At 38.7% G+C, this 26,830-nt stretch overlaps 3 protein-coding genes and 1 pseudogene across 8 annotated transcripts; 3 read left to right on the forward strand and 1 right to left on the reverse strand.

The window, feature by feature from the left end:
• Positions 1–853: 853 nt before the first annotated feature.
• Positions 854–10,413, forward strand: LOC117500267 (tropomyosin alpha-3 chain-like). Of its 4 annotated transcripts, none has more exons than XM_034153075.1 (9): positions 854–1,142; positions 3,531–3,656; positions 7,299–7,432; positions 8,106–8,223; positions 8,318–8,388; positions 8,493–8,568; positions 8,834–8,896; positions 8,978–9,047; positions 9,236–9,470. In XM_034153075.1, exons 1-9 carry the CDS (start codon positions 1,029–1,031, stop codon positions 9,316–9,318), a joined length of 855 nt encoding a protein of 284 aa, XP_034008966.1. In that variant the 5' UTR covers positions 854–1,028; the 3' UTR covers positions 9,319–9,470. The 4 variants fall into 4 exon arrangements, with proteins under 4 accessions (XP_034008966.1, XP_034008964.1, XP_034008968.1 ...); XM_034153073.1 differs by lacking the exon at positions 9,236–9,470 and adding an exon at positions 10,068–10,413 and having other exon boundaries at positions 857–1,142; XM_034153077.1 differs by lacking the exons at positions 854–1,142; positions 3,531–3,656 and adding an exon at positions 5,773–6,151.
• A 1,351-nt stretch (positions 10,414–11,764) lies between these two features.
• LOC117500194 (ras-related protein Rab-8A-like) lies at positions 11,765–16,969 on the forward strand. The gene is made up of 8 exons (XM_034152960.1): positions 11,765–11,950; positions 12,555–12,615; positions 13,113–13,173; positions 13,294–13,371; positions 13,466–13,555; positions 13,676–13,741; positions 13,826–13,876; positions 14,081–16,969. The coding sequence occupies exons 1-8, from the start codon at positions 11,827–11,829 to the stop codon at positions 14,168–14,170; spliced, it is 621 nt and encodes a 206-aa protein (XP_034008851.1). The 5' UTR covers positions 11,765–11,826; the 3' UTR covers positions 14,171–16,969.
• A 472-nt stretch (positions 16,970–17,441) lies between these two features.
• Positions 17,442–21,517, reverse strand: cib3 (calcium and integrin binding family member 3). 3 transcript variants are annotated; one of them, XM_034153157.1, is made up of 6 exons: positions 21,193–21,297; positions 20,409–20,443; positions 19,936–20,047; positions 19,348–19,495; positions 17,702–17,897; positions 17,442–17,530 (listed from the first exon to the last, which is right to left on the reverse strand). In XM_034153157.1, the coding sequence occupies exons 1-6, from the start codon at positions 21,241–21,243 to the stop codon at positions 17,509–17,511; spliced, it is 564 nt and encodes a 187-aa protein (XP_034009048.1). In that variant the 5' UTR covers positions 21,244–21,297; the 3' UTR covers positions 17,442–17,508. The 3 variants fall into 3 exon arrangements, with proteins under 3 accessions (XP_034009048.1, XP_034009050.1, XP_034009047.1); XM_034153159.1 differs by lacking the exons at positions 19,936–20,047; positions 20,409–20,443; XM_034153156.1 differs by lacking the exons at positions 17,442–17,530; positions 20,409–20,443 and having other exon boundaries at positions 17,697–17,897; positions 21,193–21,517.
• A 699-nt stretch (positions 21,518–22,216) lies between these two features.
• LOC117500089 lies at positions 22,217–26,807 on the forward strand (annotated as a pseudogene).
• The last annotated feature ends 23 nt before the right edge of the window (positions 26,808–26,830 follow it).

The following is a 26,830-nucleotide window of genomic DNA, read 5'->3' on the forward strand; positions in this document are numbered from 1 at the left end:
AGGCAAGCAGACAGTCATTAGCTCTGATGTCATTAGTATACAAACAGATATGCACAGCTCATACACAGCTCCTGAGCGCTAAAACTATTTCAAAAGCAGCACTTTTTGCAAAAAGATGAATCATTAATGTGTAGTTTTCATGAGCATGACCCATTTTTCAAACATACATTACAAATAAATCCTGAACACAAGTTAACAACAAGTCAACAATCCTTTTTTGATGTTGTGTGACTAACAAATTACAGAAAACAGTTCTAAATAAAGGTCAGTCAGACCAATAGTAATTAAGGGGAGCTTAATTACAGTAGACTTTTGGTTTATGTCCGTGCAGCTGCCTGGTGTTCATCACACGCAGACAGACTCTTTCTCCAGAATCTGAAGCTGGATCATTTTTCCAACAGCCCTTTTTCATTCAGCAGTAGAATGAAAACTATGTCCTTCCTAACCAACTCTGGTATTAACATCAATTTGAACATTCCTGAGTAAGAACACAGGCATATAGATTTGCAGCCCAAAGGGGGGAAAAAATGTATCCTCCAGTAACTCATATTACTAATGTGGACAAAGTCTTTTTGATGTCTGGAGTTCTGGACCTGCTTCTTATCTGATATCCCTCTCCTGCTGGGTTCAAAACAAAAAGGCCATGATCCAAATAAGGAGATGGGAGATCTAGAGCAAGTTGTTCCTCCAAGGAGCCTTCAGAGAGGTGAAGTTAAGATTAGAGAGGGGGGGCACAGTTGTAGAGTAGCCCGGGCGGGGATTGGCGGAAAGGGGTAAACGGTGGGAAAGGGCTGTCACTGGAGACTGGGGCTGTCTCTAAACATCCAGACAAGTTTAGATCACACAGAGCTCCAACGTCTCTCCGTCTGCATCCTCCTCTCCTCTCCTCCTTCTCTCCTCCTCTCTGCATCTGCTGGTTGCTCTCAGCGTCAACTCTTCTGAGCCTCTCTTCCTCTGAGCTTCTGCAACAGCTATTCACCTCAAGTTTTCTTCCAAAGCCTGCAAGACACGGAGACCCACCTGTCACCATGGAGGCCATCAAGAAGAAGATGCAGATGCTGAAGTTGGACAAGGAGAATGCCATCGACCGAGCAGAGCAGGCTGAGTCCGACCAGAAGGCAGCGGAGGATAAATGCAAGCTGGTGAGACAAGCTGATGGATGAGATGGAGCAATGTGTTCTTGTATAACGCTAATTTAACAAATCTGGAGATAGCTTGGCAATAGTTAGATTCTTATTGTGACTTTCATAAATACTCTATAAGATAAAATGCTTTATATATCCCACTCAGAAAGAAGTGCAGATGCTAGATAGCTACTGTAACAATACTTATACTTTGGTTTGAGTTATGATCTAACCAAATTGTACTTGTAAAACAACACAAATATATCAAATGAATTCATAACAGTTTAACATCAACAAGATTATTTTAATTGTGATTTTGTGTTCATTTTCCTTAACATGATTTTATAAAATAATATTATTTATGCTGTTATTTTGGTTGTATGTAAAACACAGTCCTATTTGGGTTATGTGGCATTTAGTTGCTGATCATATAAATTGGATTTGTGTTTTTTTGTCTGTTTAACCACTATTCATGCAGATTTATTGGGCTAGATTATTATTATATCTATAATAATACAAATTAATATTATTACTATTTATTTTGTTATTTTTATTTCATTATATTTATTTAATTATTATTTTTAACAGAACATGGCTCAATTGAATTAATTTGCTATTCATATATAATATTAAATTATCTGTATGTTTTATATTAAATTAAAATGCACTTTCCCTCAAGTAAATACAAAACATATCAAACCACTTGTGCAGTCTGCAGAGGAGATTTCTATACATGTCAAGTATTTCCCAAAGCACTGAATGCAGCCTAACAGAGAGCAGCTGATACTGAGCCCAGGGGTTTTGTCTTTTAGCAGACAGGAGAAGTAGAGGAAGTCCACAGGGACGCACAAACAGAGTGCTGAGTGACGCCTGCTGGACATTTCATCAGCAGCGAACCAGAGGGATTACTTGAAAGTACCAGAAAGGATGCTGCAGGAGTTTAAATAACTCATTTATAGCAGCTGTTGCTCTGAGAACTACATTACCCAGCATCCTAATTTATGGGAGTGACATATCAACAAAACATAAACTCCAAAAATCTGCACAACCATATTTGGTGTTGCGGTGCGAGAGCCTTAGACAGTTTGGTATTTCCAAGGCTGACTTCATGATAGTGTCCTTAAACCACTTGATACAAGCAAAGTATAGTCTGGAGATGAAATGTGATATTTGAGGTTGTCTAAATAGAGGCAAATATTGCACAGTGGGAGGTGTTACGTGAGGAATGCTAGTGAGCAGGGAGTTGGAGAGGATCGACAGGATCTGCATTAAAGCAAGTGGAAAGAATCTTCTCTGGGGTTTCTAATGTCGTAGTCAAACCCTCAGAGAGCAAAATAAGTGACAGTTGGCAGATATGGACCCCCAGCATGTCTTGCACAAAGGAACAGTCAGCATGAAATCCTAGAAGATTATGCAGAGCTCTTTAATTTGTTTGGATGGCATCGATACAAGAGATGCTTTCTTTGCTATTCTTGGCACGATGGGACAAACATAAGAGTGCAGTTAGGATGATGGAAGGCCCTGAATATACACAGAACTGAAACTCAATCTTAACACAAGTTACAAACAGTCTGCTGCAGCAATTAAAAGATCAGTTTATCCAAATAACAAAACAATTTTAAGAATTCAGCATTAATGTGGCTTTTAAAAAGCAATGTCCTGGTTTTACAATCCTTCGACTTCCTCACAAAGAGTTTAAATCGAAATGACTTTCTACCAAAGAAATAGTTCTAATGAAAACCTTTCACAGCATTTTCTATAGGTGGTGGATGGATTATTCTGAAGTTGTGTTCATTCATGGTTCATCATTCAGTCATGCATGGTTCCCAGAGAATGAATCCTAATGACATTTGTCCTCTGATGTTTCATCTAGCGCCATCATGAGGTTGATATTTGAACTTTTAAGAGTAATTCTTCTACAACTAATGGATGCTTTGGTGTGACAATATTCATGTCCTACAAGAATTCATTGCATTCCTCCGGTGCTCCTCTGACACTTCATCTAGCACCCTCATAAGGAGAAATAAAAGTTCTTCCAATAGTTGGTTTTATGACTCAATACCTGTAAAAACAACATTCCCATCAGCCTTGGTGTTGAATGCTAAGAAGCAAATGTTATATGCTAAACATTTTCCTCATGCATGTAAGCTTAGGGAAGCCACAAAGTTTAGTCCTGTCTTCTTGAGAAATGTATCTTAACTCGGGACTGCCATGTCCACAAGTGCTTCTGGTTTTAATGACCCATCCTACTTAGGTGCTTTCAACCTAAATTAAAATAAAAATTAATGATCATTTTCCTTCCCATCGCTGTATCGAAACAGTCCTGGATTTTTCCATTCAGTGTTTCATTCATACTTTGTTTTGCTGTGTCCTTCCTGACTCTCTGTCACGTTTGTCTTCTTTCAGCTGGAGGACGAGCTGCTCGCTCTGCAGAAGAAACTGAAGGGAACAGAGGATGAGCTGGACAAGTATTCAGAGGCCCTGAAGGATGCTCAGGAAAAACTGGAACTGTCGGAGAAGAAGGCCGCGGATGTGAGTTAACCACAACGCCATCTGAAACACATTAACCAAATAATAGTGGAACACCACAACTTCTAAGTTTCAGTTTTATAACGTATTGATTACCACACTTTCAGTTGGACTAAACTAAATATTATTCCATGGTTGACAAAAGACCAGCGATAGAGACACATTCAGGGTTTGCAAAGAGACACAAACTAGTCATAAAAAAAGTAGATGAATAAAGTGCCTAATGCACTCAGTCTGAGTATTTCTATCACAGCTCACACTCCCAAAAGAGTCATGCCTGAACTTGCATTTTTTACGTTTGGTTGTTTCTTCAGTGATGAAACAGCAGCAATACGTATAACACTGACATTCAGATAATATAAAAACCTATTTTTAAAGCTTTTATGTAGCTGTAATCTTGGGAAATTAGGGAACAATCCTTAAAAGAGTCTTTGTTTTTATGATTTAAACAAAAAAGGAAACAAGAAGGCAGTGAATAGGATCAGATTGGATTAGAACACGGGAAGGCAAAGTACTGCATGTATGTCTTCCAACAACCCTTAAAGGAATCCTGAAATGACTGCCTTGTATCTTTTACTTTAGTGTTGAGAATCGTTGAGAATCACTGAGTTATTGGTCTTTGTGAGGTCTGTAATGGAGCCATTTCTCAAGCACAGACATAACTTATCCTGTAGCCGACCAGGAATCCCAGGAATGCAGCTTAAGCAAACAGAGAAGCCCATTCTGCAGTTTCTAATGAAATCAATGCTTTGGCCTTTTCTGGGGGTGGAGATATTACACTCTGTGCTTTAAATGGCCTTACAGTACATACCTTAACTTATCGAAACCAATGGTGAATGACCATTATGTGATCTGTCTTTTACGGCAATGTCCCATTTACCTGAAAAATACTGTTCTGGGTGTCTCTGACCTTAAGCTAAAGGTTAAGCAGAAATATGTAGACAAATAGACTAGCTTTCCACTAAGAGTTAGATTTTCTACTTTTAAGGTCTAGATCTTTCATCAGATTATTATATGTATTATTGATTATCTGATTATTTTCTTGATTATCTCAGATAATTGTTTTGTCTATTTAAGAATCAGAAAGTAGTGAAAAAAAGACTTTTTACAATTCTCACAACTGAGAAACTGGGACTAGTGAATGTATAATATTTAGTTTATTAGAAAAGTTGCAAATATAATGTATTCTTCAGTTGGATGAAAGCAGAGGTAATCGCTACCTGCTGGGCATTGCAGCCTGTCCCACCTCCACAGGTGCCCTCGGGCCAGCTGCAGGGTCCTCAGCTGGGACCCCCCTTCACAGATGTTTTGGCCCCTCAGTACATCTTGGTGGGACGTCTCCCTCCCTCTCCCTGCAACTGGTCCTAAGATCCTCGCTTAACCCCCTTTGCATCTTTGTGTATAGCCAAAGCCAGAACCATAACACTAAAACTGAATTGAATACATAGCATTAAATATAAAGTAGATTCCACAGTATGTCCAAAAAAACAGGTCAGATGAAACCCCTCAGGTTAAAGGTCACATTACAATGTGTTCATTACAGATAATCCAATGCCAATTATTAGATTTGTGTTGCTCCACTACTACTTCTTCTCCTCATAATTTCACACTGCAAATGATTGTGATACATGGACAGAAAATGACATTTAGGGTTTTTTTTTTTTTTAAACGAGGAGGAGGCATAAGGGGGCGCTGGAGGAATGTGTCGCCACCATTTACATTCCAAGCTGCTGCAGGTCAACAACCATTGTTGAAAAGATTATTATCGCCCCACCCTTCACCCTACCTGTTCCCCTTCTACATGTTAATCTTTAAACCCTTTATTTCTATACAGTCTACAACTTGCCTCTTTGTCCTTTCAAACACTTTTACTTTTCTTCCCCCCCCCCCCCGCCCCTCACACAACCATGTCCAATCTTGCATGATTCACATAAAGTGTCGTAGGAGTGAATCACACCTATGAATCAGATGAGGTAACTCTTCCTGATCTCTATGCCCTCCTCCTGCAGAACAAATGCAGCCTAAGCAACACCTTACGTTTGCCATATAAGTCCACAATAGAATTGACGTTACATTCACACCTCTTTTTTGGAGGAAACGACCGAGTGCCTTCCCCTTCTGAATCCTGTGATGTCATCTGAGACAGGCTCCTTCACGGGATTGGAGGATCTCGCCATACATTTCCTGAAAACTCCCAGCCCTTTTCCCCCCATCTCAACCCAGCACGTCCCTGACTTCCTGCCCTAGAAAAAAAGTTTTCCTCGCAGTCCGCAACTTTGAGGCGAATCAATAACTTTTTCACGGATACAGCCAGTCGATCCAGACTGCTACATTTGCCGGGCTACTTCTTTTTCTTTTGAAGAAAACAAAAAGCAGTCGATATTATGGAGGTCGTGAAGAAGAAAATCCAAACCCTCCAGCTACAAGTTGATGAGGCAGAAGACCGTGCACTGGCAGTACAAAGGGAGTTGGACACTGAACGGGAACAGCGAGAAGAAGTGAGATAATTAATAATGTATCCAACTTCAGTTGCATTTTTACTTTTATATTAACTTGTTGAGCAACTTTTATTGTGGACTGTAACTTAAGGGATTCACACGCTAACTGTCAGTGATAATGAGACACACAACGCCCCTGTAAATAATTTCGACCTTTTCCTGCGTATACCATTTGAATTGTTGCCGTTTCTAACTTAAAATGTGTCAATATGATGCTTTTTAGAGGTTTGTTGGAGGAAATTGCATATTTGTAGAGACATGACGTATGAAACTTGTGTTCGGTTGCGTTATCTAACTTTCACCCGCCCTAGTTCTGCCTAAACCACCAGCAAATGCAACGACAGCTTCAGTCGATTATTACATTAACCGTCAGCGTGGTTGCTTAAGGTGTGGCAGGCTTTATACGATTTTCTCCCAATTTATGTCAAAGGTTGTTTTGTCAATCATGCATTATTCCTTGTTCTGATCGCCCTTTGAGCTTTTTGTCTGAAAAACATTTGACACATTAGGAGCTGTAATCCCTCCTATTGAGCCTCTACACAGGAAGAAGAGCGCAGACGTGGTTATCTCTGATATCAGTCCCACAGGAAACGGGCCCAGAACACGCAATCTGTCGTCCCCCAAACATACATTCAAAAAAGTCAGACCAGATGTTCCACTTCAGATATTTCAGGGTTAAGTTTGGCCACCCTGGTTTTCTGCATCAGCAGTTTTCAAAGTATCTGGTCAAGATTCAAAGTCCAGAACTCATCAGGGTTGTTGAAAGTGAAAACAAATACACGGAATAAATCTGATTTATTGGACAGGAGGATAAAATGAAATGTATTCATGAACATAGTCTTGTGATTGGTTCCACAGAATGTAGGCATTATTAAATAATCTATAAAACACTTTATATTGAGATCAAGAAACTAGTATACATACACTGATTACACATTACTCTGACTGCAGTATCAAGGAGGCATTGCACCAGAAACAAAGAGCCAGTTTTAAAAATAAAGGATATGAGTTAGTTAGTATAGTTTGTTTCCAATGTGCAGCTGGGTCCATTCTCCACAGTATCCTTCCTCTTGAGGCAGCAGCTTGTTTCCTGGCTGACCTGTGACCTCTTTTCCTCTCTGTGTTGTGTGTGTGTGTGTGTGTGTAGGCAGAGAGCGATGTGGCATCTCTGAACCGCAGGATCCAGCTGGTGGAAGAGGAGCTGGACCGCGCTCAGGAGAGACTGGCCACAGCCCTGCAGAAACTGGAGGAGGCTGAGAAGTCTGCGGATGAGAGTGAAAGGTGAAAATCAACACTGCCGGCAGTCATTTTACACTAACCACAAAGTTGTAGACATATCTACAATATTAGAAAAATGATCATCTCACAGCATCAAGGGTCACACATTTTGATAAGGAGCAGCGAAGAAGAGCCTTGCAGTATGACTTAGGCCGCAAACATATTATTTGTAATATTTCAAGAAGATATAGATTCTAGTTTTGGAAATCTAATACAAGAAATGTAATTAACATCTCGATGGGATGTACGGTCAAGTTAGACGTTTGCTGTACAAGAAACAGACCTGATAAAACTTCAAAAAATACAAAATTAGAGCAAAGGAAGCTAAACAATGTACCACAATTCATTAAAATGTATTTAAGAATACAAAGAATTAATGGATAGAAGAAATTCCAAATCTAATATTAGATTTGAATAGCTATTTCAAATATCACAGTATAACCTTGATGATTAATCAATCCTGTAATGATTATGAGTTATACATGTTAAATGTTTGGTATGTCCAGTGAAACCTATACATAAGAGCTCATTTGTTGCAAAAACAGAGTTCTGTCACCTGCATTATTCTTAGACTCCGACCACAAAAATGAACACGAAGTCAGAGGCAGTCTGAACAAACTTATGGTGACTTTTTTTGTCCTTTTGAACTAAAAGTCTGTCTCTCTGTGATCATCAGAGGAATGAAGGTGATTGAGAACAGAGCCATGAAAGATGAAGAGAAGATGGAGATCCAGGAGATGCAACTCAAAGAAGCCAAACACATTGCTGAGGAGGCGGACCGCAAATACGAGGAGGTAGAAGTCAAGAAGATCACATTTCAGCTAATTTTCAGTTTGCAGACGTCATTTCTGTTAACTGTGTTTTTTTTTTTTACAAATCTAATGTCAGGTTGCCCGTAAACTGGTCATCCTCGAGGGCGAGCTGGAGAGGGCAGAAGAGAGGGCAGAAATTGCAGAACTGTAAGGAGAAATAGGAGAAGTTTAATGCATGTGTACCAGTATCATTACATTGTCAACATCAATCATGTTCAGAATATTCAGATGTGTTTCCTCTATTCAAACAGTAAGTGTGCTGACCTGGAAGAAGAGCTGAAGAACGTCACCAACAACCTCAAGTCGCTAGAGGCTCAGTCCGATAAGGTGAGTGTTGTTAATCTCTCTCTCCAGTGTGATGGACCAGTATTCAAAGGCTTTATTTTCTAGTCACAATAGCTACATCGTTGTTGTTGTTGTTGGCAATGAAAAGTTCCATGTTCCTCCAACAATGTATAATACAATATACTTAAAACATAAAAAATGACATAAAATATTGCCAAAGGACATTAAAATACATGTGGATTAACTTGGTTTCACAATTAAAACCATGTGGTATTTATTGTGTTTCCTTTCCTTTCTGTCTCTATAGTACTCTCAGAAAGAAGACAAATATGAGGAGGAGATTAAAGTCCTGAGTGACAGACTTAAGGAGGTAAGTTTATGACCACTAGTGCTATTTTCTCTGAGGGAATCTGCGTCGGAATGATTAATATGTTTTTGGTTTTTTTTAAAGGCCGAAACCCGTGCAGAATTCGCAGAGAGGACAGTGGCTAAACTGGAAAAGACCATAGATGACTTAGAAGGTACACTTCATTTTCATTCTTGTTTTCAATCCTTTACTGACCGTTCTTTACTCAACCTTTGTTCAAATCTTTAATTTTCTCATTCTTAATCTCTGCTCTGATTTTTTTCTCTTTCTCCTCCTGATTTTCCATCCTGGTCTTCAAAATGTCTGCCTTGTCCTCCACCTGCTTTCCTCTCTGACCTTCAGACGAACTGTACACTCAGAAACTGAAATTCAAGGCTATCAGCGAGGAGCTGGATAATGCCCTCAATGATATGAACACCTTGTAAACGTTGCATTTACCTCAAGATGTTTCCACTTTCCCTTTGTCACTTCTTCCCTGATTTAAAGCACTTTGTCTTTTATTTTCTCTCTTTGCACTTACTGTCCCTTGCTCCTTTTTTGTTAAACTAAAGCTGAATAAAGATATTTTCTCTCTTTTTACTGTCTCCTGTCATTTCAGTTAAAGGTAGGGTAGGTAAGTTTGCGAAACCGGCTCGAGATACACTTTTTGTTATATTCCATGGAATGCTCTTAACATCCCGATAGCAATGAATATCTTAAGTGCTTTGACAAAAAAAATCCATAAAAAAATGTCATCTGTGGAAGCTGTAATACTGTAAAAAGTACGACCAATCATTTGAGCCGGCCCGGCTAAAATAACTGGATGGCCTACCTGCCGGTCAGCCTTCCATCTGTGCACAAACTTATCTCGTGCCCTCATTGGTCATGTACGCGTTCGTGTGTGTTGGAGGAGGGGCTCTGTAAGGAAGTGTGTATTTTCAAATTCTAGCGATCTCGAGCCAGTTTCTCAAACTTACCTACCCTACCTTTAAGCCTTCTCTTCACCTCGTTTCAGCTGTAACATTTCCTTTATTCATTTGCCATCATGAAAAGACCTTTGTAGGGTTACTTCTTGTATACACTACTTGTTATGTTAGTCTGCTTTAAACCGATTTTCCTAGCACTTGTGTAATCATTTAATCTGTTCACTAACCCAGCCATTGTGTTTCACATCTGCTGTTACTTTCTATTGCAGAGAACCTATCAAAAGAGAAAGAGCAAAACCTAGGAATGCAGCAAGTCCTGGACCAAACACTGCAGGATCTCAATAGCTTGTAAAATGCCAAGAACAACATCAAACGAATAAAAAAAAAAAAACATTTGTTTTGTAAAGGATCTTTTCTACATGCCATCCATTCCCTGTAATTCCTCTCTCTAGTCCTGGTTGTTAAAAACATGTACCCCTTTTATATATTTATGGTTCTTTTGTTTCTTCCCCGCTTTTTTTAATAATGGTTTTGGGTCCAAATGATAATCAGTTTGGTTGCTGGAAAATGTGTTGTACATCCAACTCTGAGCACAAATAAAACTGATGACGATGATGACGTGAGTTTTATGTGTTATGTTGACAGTGTATGTATGCACCATTTTGCATGCGTTTTTGTACCCCAAGGCATTTTGGACCGCATCATACGCAGCAGAAAGAGCTCACCATTTAATTAACATGTGCTAACATGCACAGCACCCTTTGCGCTCTGCAAAGACAAAGATACTTCTTAGCTGAAAGTCTTCCTGATCCCTTAACAGTAATGTCATTTACTGATATTTGTTTTTTTATGAAGGTGTCAATGTCATCTCATTAACCACAGCAATCAAATGACATATGACCAGATAAGTTCAATGTTAAAGATGACTTTGTCCCTAAAAAAAAAATTGAAAAAAAAGTTGTCAATTTTCTAAATAACATACATTAAGAAGTCCTTATTAGGATGTTTATTGCCAAGTAGGTTTTCACTTAGCAATCGATCAAAGTGTATTTATATAGCCCAATATCACACATTTTACATTTGTTTCAGTGGACTTTACAGTTTGTACAGAATATAAATATGATACCTTCTGTCCTTGGACCAAATGCTTGAAAATGCATGCGTCTTAACATAAGAAGGTGGATGTCAACAATCCTGTGGGAGCCATCATCGAAGAAGTAGCATGGTGAGAATCAGGCAGGACCACAGTGACAGGCTCAGCCACGACTCAGGATCCCACCGTAGACAGACACCAACAATACATTTGGGGAAAGCTGGGTTATTTGGAACATGAGTACACAGGTACAAAGAGAGAGAAGAAAGAAGTAAGGTGTCCCCCGACAGTCTAAGCCTATAGCAGCAAAACTAGGGGCTGAATCTAATCAGCCCTAACTACAGTAGCTTTATCAAAAAGGAAGAAGTATACAATACTATGATACACTATATTGCATACAAAATATCCTGGTTTCATTGTACTGTTGTCTTACATAATACTCTTAAGTATTGATATTTTATTTCTATATGTATTTGCATGGCATTTCATTTTGATAAAATCCAAAAGTAAAACATTTTTTCGGTAATAAGCTGTTTGTGTGAACTGTATAAATGTAAATCAGAAACATATGAGCTAAAAACAGAATTGAAAATGAAATATTGTACAGGAATAAAATACTGTTTATTGTAATAATAAATAAATACAATGTTTAATAATAATAATAACAATAATACATGGGATTTTTATAGCGCTTTCCCTAATGCTCAAAGACGCTTTACATAAAGGAAATAATTAAAGTCTAAGTACTTCAAGAATGTGGACTTGGGTTAATACTTCCAACACTAGACGGAAACAGTGACTGAAGGGTAAACGCCCACTGGTGACAGTTATAAACTGCAGGGGGATTCCGGGCCAGCAGGGGGCGTTATTTCAGTATATTTCAGTACCTCCACATCACTGGTTCGCCGGGCGGGATTTCCGCAATAATATCAAGTATGGCGAAGACATACGACTATTTGTTTAAATTACTGTTAATCGGCGACTCTGGAGTCGGGAAGACCTGTGTCCTCTTCAGGTTTTCAGAAGACGCCTTCAACTCCACGTTTATCTCAACCATAGGTACGGATTTGATAATGTACACTGTCTTTCTGTCTGTTTACAATGGTCCGTCTCAAGGGCTCCGTCTACTTGCTGGAATGCTAGCTATGCTACATTTCCGGCTGAAAGTAGTTTATCTTTTTCGTTAATAAAGACTGTTTGGTTCTTCGAGATGTCATTAATATAATGTAACTCGCAAATACGAGATGGCACGGGAACATATCGTGACCTATGTGTTTTGAAGGAGGCTAGGAAATTGGTAGAAATATGTGTGTTTCATTGTAATTTCTTTGCCGGGTGGTTCCACTTGCTAGCGGACGTTTGCGGTTAGCCAAGTAGCTTTGGCGCTAGCCAGTAGGTTCTGTCTACATCCTGGTAAGATACCGGAAAACCTTACATGTAGCACACTTTAACTGGTTAATTTAACCATGATATATGCGCTTTTGTTCTTGTATGCTCTTAGTAATGCTATATGACACGATAAGACACCAAGACGCCTGTTAATACCTTTCCACAAGTGACATTTTTTTGTATCGCAGTAGGTGTCGGCCAATGTTTGACAGGTACCGCTAGCTAGCAAACTATCGCTATGATTGACATGCATCGTACTTCTTTATCCCTCTAGGCATTGATTTCAAGATTAGGACCATAGAGCTTGACGGCAAGAAGATAAAGTTACAGATATGGTAAGTTGATCGTTATTTATTACTTGTTTCAGAACATTTCATGCGCTGGCAGGGTTTTTGTCAATATTTGGTTAGTAAAGTGCGGTGGCACCCACTTTTTTCAAGGCAACGTTAATGGTTCTCATAGATGTACAGTAGGATGCCTAAAGGTCATTAACACTCTTAACCTTAGAGTATTCTTGATTCTATAGTCGTTCAATTATTTTAAGATGTATGTACGTGTTCCAAAAGGTAATTTTAGCATATTTTATGTCACTTTTATCGATGTGTTAATTACAGCCTACAAAATGAATTCATCCAAAGCCAACCTCTACATTCACCTGCAAAAAGTCCATTTAAAAATAAATAACTTTACATAGCTGGCATATTTTACTACAGTTAAACAATGATTACAATTTCCACAAGTTTTATACAATTATTTTTAAAACTTGTTTCATGCATTTGGTATATAGTCTTTAACTTTCTGATACATTGAGATACTTTTTGTTGTTTTTCAGGGATACGGCCGGCCAGGAACGCTTCCGAACAATCACAACAGCCTACTACAGAGGAGCAATGGTGGGTGTCGTCTTCTTTTTTCAGACAAATGCAACATAACCCTTTTCCTCCTTGAAGGAACATATAAGTTGCTTTAATACTCTCAACACATTTGAGTTACTGTTTTTTTCTTTTCTTCAGGGCATCATGCTTGTCTACGACATCACCAACGAGAAGTCTTTTGAAAATATCAAGAACTGGATAAGGAACATAGAGGAGGTAATAACTGGCTCATCTGCCTACTTCTTTAAATATCCAAATGACAGCATGTGTAGAAGGTTGTTTTCATTACATTTCTCTGCTCTGGATCCAGCATGCATCATCTGATGTTGAGAAGATGGTCCTCGGCAACAAGTGTGACATCAATGACAAGCGACAGGTGTCCAAAGACAGGGGGGAGAAGGTGAGAAGCTTGGTTTACTTCAAATAAATACATTGTCTTCACATTATATTTGCCCATTAAGAATATTGGTATGATAAACAAATAAAAAAGACTGATGGTTACCTTTTTTTTTTTTTTTAGCTCGCATTAGAGTATGGAATCAAGTTCATGGAGACGAGTGCAAAGGCCAACATCAACGTGGAAAATGTAAATATACATTCATCCTTGAGTTATAGTGTGCCTAACAGATTATAGATCAGCCATGTAATAACATTTTTTTTCGGTTCACAGTCATTTTTGACACTCGCCAGGGACATCAAATCAAAAATGGACACAAAGCTGGTAAGAACTCTTTGATAATTCAACTTAGTTTTTGGAAAGGGGCAAATTGATTAATGTTACAATTGCTTTTGAGCAGCTGAAAAAACTATCCATAGGCCTCTGGTTTTAGAAAGTATTTGAGGACTGTAAAGAAAGTGGTTGAACTATATAAGACCAAGCAGTTCTACATGACAGCAGTGACCTTTTTATTTGTCATTTTCACAGGAGGGCAACACGCAGCAGGGGGGCAGTCACGGAGTCAAGATCTCCGAGCCTCCGAAAAAGAGCAGCTTCTTCCGCTGTAGCTTACTCTGAGGACCGAGGCCTTCGATACTGGCTTCCAGCTGGCTGGACAAAAATGGACTGTGCTTGCTCTTAGCACTTCCTTCCCCTTCCTTCTTTCTACCCAGTCCACACAATCCATTATATTCCTAGTAAGAGGAGGACTTCCCCTCCTCTCTTCCTCTTCTGAAAGCTTCCAGTGGTGCATCTCTTTCATTTTAAGGAGATCTGTTGTCTTCATGGGTCAGAATGCTTGACTGGTTGAGATAAAAACCAGGAGCATTGACCAGATGTTCCTTATCACACAAAACACAGGCTTTTTCTTCTGATGTAAGTCTCTTTGTACTATGCCCTCATATTTCACACAGCCAGTAGCACAACTGAAGATGAGAAAACGTTAAATTAATGTTCTGGGATTGCAAATACAAATGTGACGTTTAGATCTATTTTGAATAGTGCTATTTCCTGTTAAGTGATAAACATCAACCGAGACTGAAAGGCTTGAACTGAAGTGAAACAGATTTGCTCAAGATTTCATTGTCATTGAGTTAACACTCGTACCATGCATAAAGCAGTCAAGGGTCAGAGAGGAATTGGATTAAAATATCTTACATTTGAGTTCAGTTCTCTGCCTGTAGTCAGCGACAATCATTTGAGTAGCTTAAAATACGTTTTAACATCCGGTCCTATTCATCGCACCCTGCCTTCCACCCTTTTATCTTTTGCAGCAGCTGTCATGTTGAAAGGCAGTTTGGCAATCCAGATTTCTCTTAAGATAAACTTCTGCTGGCACATTTTTAGTAGAACTTTGGTGAGGTGACGCGTTCCCGCTTTGGCTTTCTCTGGTGTAGTGACCTGAAGGAAAGTATTGTACACAGGTGTGGAAGGGAAAACGTGCTGAAGGTTACCCTTTTTACAGAAAGATATCAAGATGTGCTCCCATTATAATTCAAATAATCCTTCAAAATTAAGTCCAGCGTGTAATGAGAGGGGGCTGCGTTTAGCCATTATTTGTATTGATTATTCTACCACTGCATTTCTTGATTATTCGATTTATATTTTGGTCTCTAAAACATCCACAAAGTGGGAAAAATGGCTATTAAAGTCAAGGTGACATCTTTAAATTTAAAATGTTGTCAGATCAACAGTCCAAAACCCAAAAGCATTCAATTTAAAATCACCTAACACAAAGAAAATCCTCGCATTTGAGAAGCTGCAACTAAACGTGTTCTATATTTGCTCTAACATTTAATATCAACATTTAAATATAGTTGCATTTTTTTCTCTCTCAGTTGATTGGTTCATGGGATTGCTTTAAAGCGTTGGCCGTTTGACTTTAAGGTGTTGTAGCAGCTCTGATTCACAGTCAAGCTAAATGACGTCTCTGGTTATTTGATCAGAAATTAAAATCACTTTTGAATTTTTCACACTGTAAGCCCCCCCCCCCCCCCCCCCCCCCCCCCCCCTCTTCTGCTATCCATGCAGCTCTCCTTGCACTTTACCAGTAACTCGTGTTTTGTGTGTAGTCTGTGCCAAGTGATAGTTTTGCAATACAAGTACTTAGTTAAAAACATTTTGAGTCTTGGTAATATATTGGGCATAATTCCTAAACTTTTTTTTTTTACCACACCTACTTACAAATGACTTGATATCCTTTGCCATTTCACTTCTAGTGGTCACTGTCCTGGTATTAGTTCACTGAAAAACATTGCCCCAATGTACTTATATATATTTATATAAAGAAGAAGAAAAAAAAAAGCCTGTTTCTATGCTACTGCCCTGCCAAATTATAGTTTAAAAAGTAAAGTTTTCTTGGCTTATTACATGAATGCTGGCTTGGTGAAAGCTGAAAGGAGCTCCGACTAGTATTATTGTGCTCTCTCTTGTGCGTTTGTGTTTGATAGTGGCGCTTTAGTTTGACAGCTAGGTGGCACCAGAGGCACAGTATGCACTATAGATGAACACCTGAACTCAAATTTTAATCAGTATTTTATTAAGAGCGCGAGGCACAGTGAGCTATACCTGTGCGATCCAAACATGTACCCACTATTTTACATCTAGTTCCACTGTTCCTCATGTTTCCTTCCTTCATTTCTCACCAGTCTGAAAATCGAACTCCTATATGCACAATATCGAGGGAGGATCTGCTTCTGCTTGCCTGCACTTTTTTTGTATTATTATTATCAATTCATTTGGGACCTCATGGCCATTTGTCTTAACTGCTAATACTCAGTTCTGTCATAGGTGAGCTATGCATTGTGAATCTTGGACCTGTGCATATTTGTGTGATGTAATTTCAGACGTAGACCTGTACAGTTGAATGTATGGGCTTTTTTCTTTTGTGTCACTCGTTGAGCCAAAAACAGGACTGTAGAAACGGCATTGCAACAACACCGCAAGTTGAGTTTATCATGATGGAAGATTGAATAGAAAGAGCCTGTAAGTGTGGAGCTGTTTTCTCACTCGAGTGATACTGTAGCTTTCATTCATAAACAGAAACGTAGGGACTTTAGAGAGACTCTGAACTGCGTCATTTTCATCTGAAATGAACCTCCCTCTGATTTTTTTTTTATCATATCCTTTACTAACATAATGTACATCCCTTTTTACAGCCATATTTTCATTCCATCGATTTGTGAAGTACACGGGGAGAATAATAAAAATACATTTTGAAGAAAAAAGTGAAAAAAAAATTGTAAATATCACATTGGAGAAAAAAAAGAGATCTACTTAAATTGTACTGTACTTTCTAAACCCATATGAAAATGTATCTACAGTTTGTAGATATCTGTGCTTTTGATTTAATAAAATAAGATTATAAAACTAACTTTATTTCTAGTCACTGTCTTTATTGGCTGCCAGATGACCCCATGCAGCTTGACTGCTTGCACAACAAACGCTTCTCTCTATTGGACCGCTATAACCCTGTGGATTATTCTGGCATGTGTTTTCTTTTATAGTCTTGTGTAACTGATCCCTTTTTAGATACAAAACAGATCTGCTGTTGATGGTCATAACTAATGAGGCTTGTCTTTAAGGCTTCGTCCATGCCTGCATGTGATAAGCCTGCAGTCACACCATGACTGGTGTTATTTCTGCAGATACTATAAAGAAAGAAAAATCAACTCGGTATGTGCATACAAATCTAATTTGTCTTCATGCAAAATGTCTAAAAGGGATGATTTTCTTTGATATAGATCAGTAGGTTTTTATTGGGTTTTTTTAAACAAAAGAAAACACAAAAAGCACATTTTAAGTATTCACAAGATTAGATTGTGTTGCTTGAGAAATCAGGATTCCCCCACTTTCCAGACACTCAGTCCATCATTAGGTGGTATTAAGATTAAGAAATAAATGAAAGCTTAATTTCTTTATATCCGTATGTGGAAGGTGCTGTGAACAGAAATAAGAGAAGTTAGATTTATTCATTAGAAGTTAAAGTTAAGAACAGATATTATTATATTAAAAAAACATATTGGATGACGGTCATTGATACAAAATATGTAATTAATTGTTCTTATGTATCCTTTGTAGGGGTTCATCATGTGGTTATCTCTGGCCTACCTCAGAAAGTCTGGAGCTCGGACGATCATGGTCTGGAAGTCCTCCAGGGACAGCCGTCCGTCGTTGTCCAGGTCCGACTCATCGATCACCTTCTCACACACCATCCTCACCTCGTCCTCCGTCAGCTCGTTACGGGTCAGTTTGTTCAGAGTCTTCTCCAGGTCGGACTTGCAGAGAAAGTCATCATTGTTGAAATCTTGCAGAATATAGAAATCAAGGAGATAGGAAATTATCTGTCAATGAATTTTGGACATAAAAGTATGTTTGAATATGTTGACTATGGTTTAGCTAATGGTGGATGTTTTCCACTGTTTTGACATGTTATGGACCAAACTGTTGAATGAACAGATTAATCTCTAATAAACATTGTTGTCATTCATATATTCTGAACTCTTCCTATCCAGGGTTACATATATTTGGTGACAATATTCAGGGTTTGAACTATATGTCTAAATAGAATAGCATTAATTATTTGTCTTACCCCGTAATGTCACTGCTTTTTCCTTATCCATATTAAGTCATTGTTTAAACACATTCTTTGAGCCTTACATACTCTCCCAGTCCGCCATTAGAGAGTTCATTTGAGGTATCTAGCTCATCATAACACAACCCTTCTGTTACAGTATGTCCTCCTCTATTGGTCTGAATAATGAATGAAAATCTTCCTTGACCCATGACCATGGCCATGTGTATGTAACTTCTTCATCTGTCAGCATTTGTTAATTAGAGGGGGGGCACTATTGCGGAGCGCAAACTGGGCTTTGAAGAGCTCTTTGCCTCTATAATGGGCCCCTTAATCATTTATAACATTCCATGCACCATCCGTCATGCTTACAGCTCCCAGACCCTGCACCATGGTTCATTTTCATAAGCCTGCACATTGATGAAATGTGAAAATATACTTATGTTTAACAACTGTTATGAAACTGACTTCATAGTTCAAATGTTTACAAGGGATTAGATGAATGTGTTGCACACAGGCTAGGCATCAGGGTGGTTTATCCCACTCTTCAGTTAGGCCTACATGTTTCCTAATCTTCAGTTTGTAGTCCTGAAGATCCCGGACTGTCGTTAACAGCTCAAAAATCATACTTATTATTATATTACTATTACATTATGATCTGTAACCATTATTCCTGATGACATTTCATAATTTTATTGGGTTTTACTTATAAATATGATTTATTTATTATTCCTTTACACAAAGTGATGCAGTTTTTCAGGTTCACCCCATCTGGTTGGATGCAAACACACTATCTCTGTACAATACTGCACAATTCTTGGTATTTGAACAACTTTTTGACAGCTAATCTGAAAATATATTATAGCATATAAAACATGTAAAGTTTTTGGTGTATTATTAATATGTTATGCTCATTTCTGCATACGGTCACCTTCAACATATGTTCAAGCTCAGTTTGAGACCACTTCAATACCATTCTCTGAATTAGGAATTAAAAGATCAGAAGAAAAGAAAGAGGGGATTCAAAGTGAGAATGACGTTCATTTGAATTATTGCTCTTACACATAGACCAGTAGGATCTGTGGAAGATAAAGCCATTCTCAACTAAATATATTTTAAAAAATTTGATAACCTCCGTCCTTTTGATTTTGTAAAATGTCTATTACTTTCTTTTATATTTTACCATATATTTTGAAAGCGTAGTAGGCCTTGAGGTCACGCGGGGCCATCTCGCTCAGGACTGAAAACATGTCCAAGAAGTCGTCCAGGGTCATGTTTCCCTCTCCGTCGTCAGAGAAAACCTCAGCGATCCTCTGACGAAACGGGTTGTCCTGCACAGAGGGGACACCAGCACCTCTTTAAGTTAAAACTGATGAATTCACAAAGCAATAAGAACCGTTTCCTGTTGGTCTGATGGCTTCGCTGTGCCACAAGATTGTGTTTATGTTCAATTTATGTATAATTTTCTTGTCTGTTTTTCTGTTATTTTAAGAACTCAAAAAAGCTCTTGAATGTAGGACTTTGAAAGCAAATTACAATCTAACTCTCCCTATCTCAGGACATGTCAGCGACAAGCATGTTAACACACATGTTTACCTCCCTGTCATTGTGTAAAGAGGCATATAATTGACCCATTTCAAACAAGTGTGCCCTGAGGGACTCACCAGCTTTCTTAAAGTTTAAAGGAGTCGGGTAACATATAACGTTTCAAAGAATTCTGTCGATTAGTTGGCCATTAATTATGTATTGGGAACACAGGGAGTGGGTCTACCTTCAGCTCTGGCATGCTGCCAATCAGCTCATATGGTAGCTTCACATCTGGCTGGCAAGTGTAGTCGAGGGGAACGAGCTGCGGCGCCAAATCCCGATAGCGGTCAAACAGTCTAGCAAAGGTTGAAAAAAATGTCTTTCAATATTAAATTACAAGATATCGTTTAATATTATGTATTTGATATTACATGGGGTATCTAAGAAACATAAAAAAAACTCTATTTCTCTCTTTTTATTATCCACACGGAAAACAATGTCTTCTTAGCACAGTCAAGCAAGAATTGTAAAACAATGTGATTTCAATGGTAGCCTGCCCCACAGTAGGAGAGGCCTCATGATATTGTAGTTTAGAGTATTGAACAGAACAGAAAATGTGCTGTATAATGTCTAACCAGCAATAACTTTGATACAATAAGATTTTGATACCAGTCAGATAATTCGATTCAGGAGAAATGCTATAATTTAATTTCTCACCTGAGAATTTCTTTCCTTGTAAAATATGTACAGTCCTGCAAAAACAATCAGATTATGGCAGGAATGTTGAGAAATTGAAAAAAAAAGGTATGATACAGCTGTTCTTAATCACGTGATTTACACTACTTCTAGAAAAATGATTCAGCACAATATAAAAACTCGTAAAGGTCATGCATTTTAAACCATTTTTGTATTTTTAACCAAAATGTATTTGCCACAAAAAGTACTTAAACGTAATCTTAATATCTGTATAATCTTAAAAAACGTGTAATATTATTTCTAGGGATATTAATATAGGTTAGAAATACATGTAATATTACTATATGCATGTTTACCTTACTACAGAAGTAAGGTCAAATGAATTCCTTGTAGAGGTATAAAGTGGCAACAAATGAAAATACTCATATAAAGTACTATTGCCAAAGAATAACACCTAAGTACAGTACTAGAGTAAGGTATCTCATTAGACCAAATGTCCTTAGTGAACTTCCACCACAGATTTTACATCAAAACAGGTATCTAAATAAGACTTTATCACTTGATTAAAACATGCCACTATATGCATCCTGTTACTAACTCAACACCACAAATGGCCTATGATGCATTGACTGTTAAAAAGTCCAAATATTTTCCTTTTTGAATTGCATATTTGGAGGTTGAGACATGACGTCTGACAGGCCTATTGCCCTTGTTTACAGATGCTGGGAGCTGGTATTGATAAGCGATGCACCAAAGAGAATTAGGCTAACCGTCTCAGTCAGAAAGAAACGGGATTGACACCAACCTGATAGGAATCGAGCTGCTGTGCTGTGAAGATGGTCTGTTTATTCCCCATGTCCGAGTGCACAAACGCCAAGCCTCAGGTCCATCGCTGCTCCAGCATCTACTGCTTTTTTTAGGGTGTGTGGATATGTCAGATATGAAATGCTGGGACAAAAGGAAGCCGGAGCCAAAGAGGAGATCAGGTGTCGGGCTGCCACCGGGCCTTTGGTCCCCATTATAATGGCAGCATTTCATCGTTTTCTCCATTGTGAATAGCAGCCCCTCTGACAATGAATAAGGGCTGTCGTCCAGCATCATGCCAAGTGGTGTCAACCCCTTTAGTGCCACTGTATGGCCGACGCCTCGCTCACAGCTCGGGTTACACTCTTTAGAGACGGGGTATTGTAGTGGGCAAATAGACTTTTTGATGGGAGACAAGTTTTGTTTTAGTTGAGACCTCCATTATTGGGTATATATCCAACTATTGAATGCTATTTCCCCTTCAGCTTTAGCACAGGCATTACATTATGCTCAATGATAATGAATTGAATTGAACAGCAGCACTATACGATCAATACATCCCACCTTCACCTCACTGTATTGTGCTCTGCAAACGAAATAAGGAAGACATTAAATAGGAAGAAAAGGTTTTTAGTAACAACAAAAAAAAGGTTTTATGTGAAATGCTTATGTGTTATCCTTTAAAAAGTCCAACATGGTGCAGTTGCATTTGGGAGATCGACTGTATCTCAGTGGGCATAGGCATGGGGGTCTGGACCTCTTAAAGAAGCCCCATAAAATGTAATTGGTCGCCAAATCCATCTGTGATGCAAATGATGCTACGCTTTGTTTCCCCTTTACGTATTCACTGTCAAAACCATTTTTCTTGTGCTTGTTTAGGACAAGGTCATTTGTTCAAAAGCAGTTTTTGGACAGTTTATTATTGTGATATGAAATGTAGTATGTACTGTTTTATGATAAAAATATGATTTGATGGTAGGATATTAACCCTCCTTGTTTGCCATTATACTTTGGCCTCTGTGATAATGAAACAGGTATAACATTTATTTCTGTGAGGTATTACAAATCTTTTGACCACTGTTGGGGAAATATTTTCCAAGGCCCATAACTTTGACCAAGTTTATCAGTTCATACAGTCCTGACTGAGCACACGCACCTGTAACCTTGGCTGCTGTGCTCTCAGTGTTTTGTCTCCCTGTTCCTGCCTGTTGGCGTCAGCTGATAGAGGTGTTATGATTATATCTTGTTATGCACAATGTTGATTATTCTCTCTGAACTAGCTAAATACACGGGTCTGGGGTAGAGTTCTTCAGAATTGACGTGGCAACTCTACCGTGAAGTCAGAACCTCTGGCTCTTGGATTTGTTTTGTGAATTCTCCGGCCGAAGCTCCAAATAAACCCATCAGTGTTTGACATCAAAGCTCCAGCTCTCCCCGTGTCTCCTTTTGAGTCGGTGACTCCTCCTGCATTGCTACACAGAAGTTTCCCCCACAACCACCATTGCTCTTTGCTACTTTACTACACCCTTCACATCTCGCTGAAACAGTGTTTTTTAAAAGGTTTCACGTTTACAATATATTGTCTCCTAAATGTGTTGTTTCAGTTATTGTGCGAGAAGCTCCTCCGGCTGCCTCCACCTGGTTTGCTCGCCTCCTGGGGGGTTTATTTCCCCGAATTAATTATCTTTCAAGGATGCTGCACGCCCTGAACTGTTGCTGCTTTGCAAAGTGTAGAACTAGCAAACCAGTACGTAAGTAAGTGTCAAGAGGGAACTATCCAGCTCCTAAAAGGTTTGATGCAAGGACTCCTTTATCGAAGGCTGATGAGGAATGTTGTCCTCTTCTTGTTTTCTGTAGACTAGCTTCTATGTTTTACATTTTAAACCATGTTGTGTTTGAAAAGTGTATACATTTTGTGTCTGCATTTACAATATATTTAAAATTCTGTTCTCAATGTTGGATATTGTTGCATTTGATCTGTGATAAAACTATTTTCCGTTCACCTGAGTCCTGTTTTACATCACAGGCGTGTTAATGGAGATTGCCCCTGTTTTTTGCATAATGCTATTTTCCAGCAGTACTTTGAGTATTGACTGCAATGCATTTTGTATTTTTGGGAATGAATAGTCATTTGAGAAACACACTGACATGTTGACCTTTGTTTATATTTCTCTGAGGGGTTGGCTCTGCAATACAGCAACATGACATCCAGAGATATACAATACTTCACCTTTCCTGGAGAGCTGTTGATGCGGATGCTACAGATGCTTGTGCTTCCTCTCATCACATCCAGTCTGATTTCAGGCTAGATCCCCGGATATTAGAGTCAAATGGCCCGACATACTCAGAGAAGTGGCTATTTTCTATGTATAGTAGTAAATGGACTGCATTTCATATAGCCCTTTTTCAGTGTTTTGTACCGGTCAAAGTACATACAAATCAGCATTAACTCCATTCATACAGAGGCCGAGACTGCCATGCTCAGTAAACCCCCCCCCCCCACTGTTGGCCATGCCATCGGGAGCAATTTGGGATTAAGTATTTTGAGTGTGTCCTGCACAAGCATAGTGGGCATATCACCCCCCACATCCCCGAAATTCTCATTTAAACCAAACAAATGTTTTATATAGTGATGTTTGTCGCACGCTGGTGTTCAGTTTACCAGTATGTTATGCATTTTCCACACCATACTATTAGTAATATCCTCAATATAATCCTATCCAAAACAGCAATATAACCTGACTGCAACCTCTTACTTAAATACATTCCCAGGAGATGTGATTTATTGTTGGGATATTGGTTGACATTAAATTGACAATGCGCAGATCCTAGTTTTATTTTATTATTTCTAAATGATGACACCACTCTAAAATATGTTTGTGTGTGTTCAACTACTATATGTAAGAATGTGTTTACCATGTTAAAAGGTATTCCTTGAATTAGTATTGTTTCTCTTTGTATATGTTTTTTGTATATTTGTTGTGTGTTTTTTACACCCAGATATACTATCTTTAGATTATATCGGCTATCAATCTAAACAGAAAGTATATTCATGTGTTCATATGTTGCATCTTCTTTAGGGATGTCATCTATGGACAAGAAGGCTTTTGGGAAATTGGGGCTCCAGGCTGTTTGCTATTACACGGTTACAACCCTCATATCTGTGTTCATCGGCATCGTCCTGGTTGTGCTTATCAAGCCTGGGAAATCACATGGGAACGCCTCAGCGCCCCCTGGTGGCGAGGTGGAGGCTGGGCAGACTGTGGATGCCTTTCTGGATCTCATCAGGTTAGTGTGCATCATAAAGGATCAATCTCAAATACAAACAATCATTAAATAACCTTTACTCTCTTTCTTTAATTTACAGAAACATGTTTCCCTCAAATATTGTGGAGGCTTGTTTCAGGAAGGTGAGACCTGCAGTGTTTTTTATTTCCTACTCATAATCCTGCTTGATTACAATGATGATATATTTATTTAATTCAGTATAAAACAGTTTATTCCAAAATCAAAAGTCTTGATGGCAGCAATCTGACTCAAACAAGTAAGTTCAATAAGAATTATCTTTCTGTTCTTTGTAGTTGTGATCAAATATTTATATTTATCTTATTAAATACAACTGTTATTATCATGACTTTTAACGGCTTTACTGGTAATCTTGCAGATGACACAGCGCCGATGCCAGGCACCTCAGAAGGAGTCAATATTTTGGGTTTATTGGTCTTCTGCATCGCCTTTGGACTTATCCTGGGTAGTATGGAGAATGAGGCAAAACCTCTGAGGGATGTTTTTGACTGCCTGAATAAAGCCACCATGCATCTGATCAATCATCTGGTAAGAGAAACTTCCAACATTAAGACTGTGAATTCAATTATAATCATTTAAAGTTTTAAATGTTGACCCCTTAATTGCAACTAAGCCAATTACTCTATCAGTGAAGTTTGAAAAAAAAACTATAACACAGTACAATCATCATTCAAACATATTTGCTGGCTTTTACAGTGCTTTGCCACACTTTTCTCATGCAGGTACTCCCCAGTGGGAACCCTCTTGATTGATCGCAGGACAGATTTTGAAGCTGAGAGATAGTAGGGGTATGGGTCTCCAGATTGCAATGTATGCTCTCACTGTGCACTGGACTCTTCATCCACAGCTTCATCATCCTCCCCCTCATCTATCTCACGGTCACACGTAAGAATCCCTTCAGGTTTATGACTGGTATACTCGAGGCTCTTACCACAGCCTTTGGGACTTCATCCAGGTGAGCTGGAATTCCAGTTTTCATTGTTGTTTACAGGCTACAGCATAAACATTACAGTTAAGATGGATCGGGCGTGAGAAAGTATACAATCTTGCACTTTTTTTCATACAGTAGAATCTCAACATGGACAAACGGGTGACACGCTTCATGATGCCTTTAGGGGCCACAATGTCCATGGATGGCACAGCACTTTATGAGGCAGTAGCTTCCATATTCATCGCCCAGATTTATAATATGGAGCTGGATCTGGGTGAAATCATCATTATCAGGTATGGTTAAATAACCTTATCTTTCTACATTGTATGTAAATTCATTCTTGCATATTCTAATGCAGCCTCTAAAGCAGGGGTGTCAAACTCAATTTCATTGCGGGCCACATCAGCATTATGGTTGCACTCAAAGGGCCGGTTGTGACTTTAAGACTATATAAATATATAATATATATAAAATAATGTATTATAATACATAATTTCCTGTGCATTGGATTAATATCGGATAGGGTAATAACTTCATAATTAACTACGTCTGAAAGCAGAAGTCTAGGGCAAATAATTCCAAGTCTCTTCAGTGTGCATGTCACAAAACAAGATGCATTGTGGGACATGTAATTTATGGGCAACGTGCTCCTGTAAAGTGGCATGTAACCGTATAATAAACGTATTATATTCTTTGCATGCGGGCCACATTAAATGAAGTCGCGGGCCGGATTTGGCCCCCGGGCCTTGAGTTTGACACCCCTGCTCTAAAGTGAGTTATTTTTACTTGTTCATAATTCAAATGTATGTGATTGCAGTATCACTGCTACAGCAGCAGCTATTGGGGCCTCAGGCATCCCACAGGCCAGCACCGTATCCATGGTGATAGTGTTGACATCAGTTGGACTCCCACTTGAAGGCATTTCATTTATCATCAGCATTGACTGGATGCTGTAAGTGTGTGTCTGAGTCTGTTGCCAGAATAAAATTAAAAGCTAATTAGAGAGTAAGAAATGTCCTGCCAATAATGTGCTGTACTTAACAGATGTGTTCAATGTTTCTTGGTAAAAAGTGTATATGTGTTGTTGAGAGGAAAGCACAAAGTTACACATATTCTAAAAACAACATTGGACTTCCTACATTTATCTATGTGTTTGTGGTGAAGTCACACTCACAGTCACATGTTCCTAACTTTAGAACTTCCTGTATTTGTTGATAGAGATCGTTTGTGGACGACCACCAACGTGCTTGCTGACTGTATCGTGTGGGTGTTGTGCAGCATCTCTCCAGACATCAGCTGCAGAAACTGAGAGGTAACACCACAGTGCACTCCTGCTATTCCTGCAGCAACAAGTTGAGATTCGTAGTGAGGTAAAATTCAAGCTGAAATTATCTTTATTAAA

This window comes from Trematomus bernacchii, unplaced genomic scaffold (assembly GCF_902827165.1).
Source record: "Trematomus bernacchii unplaced genomic scaffold, fTreBer1.1, whole genome shotgun sequence".
Lineage (NCBI taxonomy): Eukaryota > Metazoa > Chordata > Actinopteri > Perciformes > Nototheniidae > Trematomus > Trematomus bernacchii.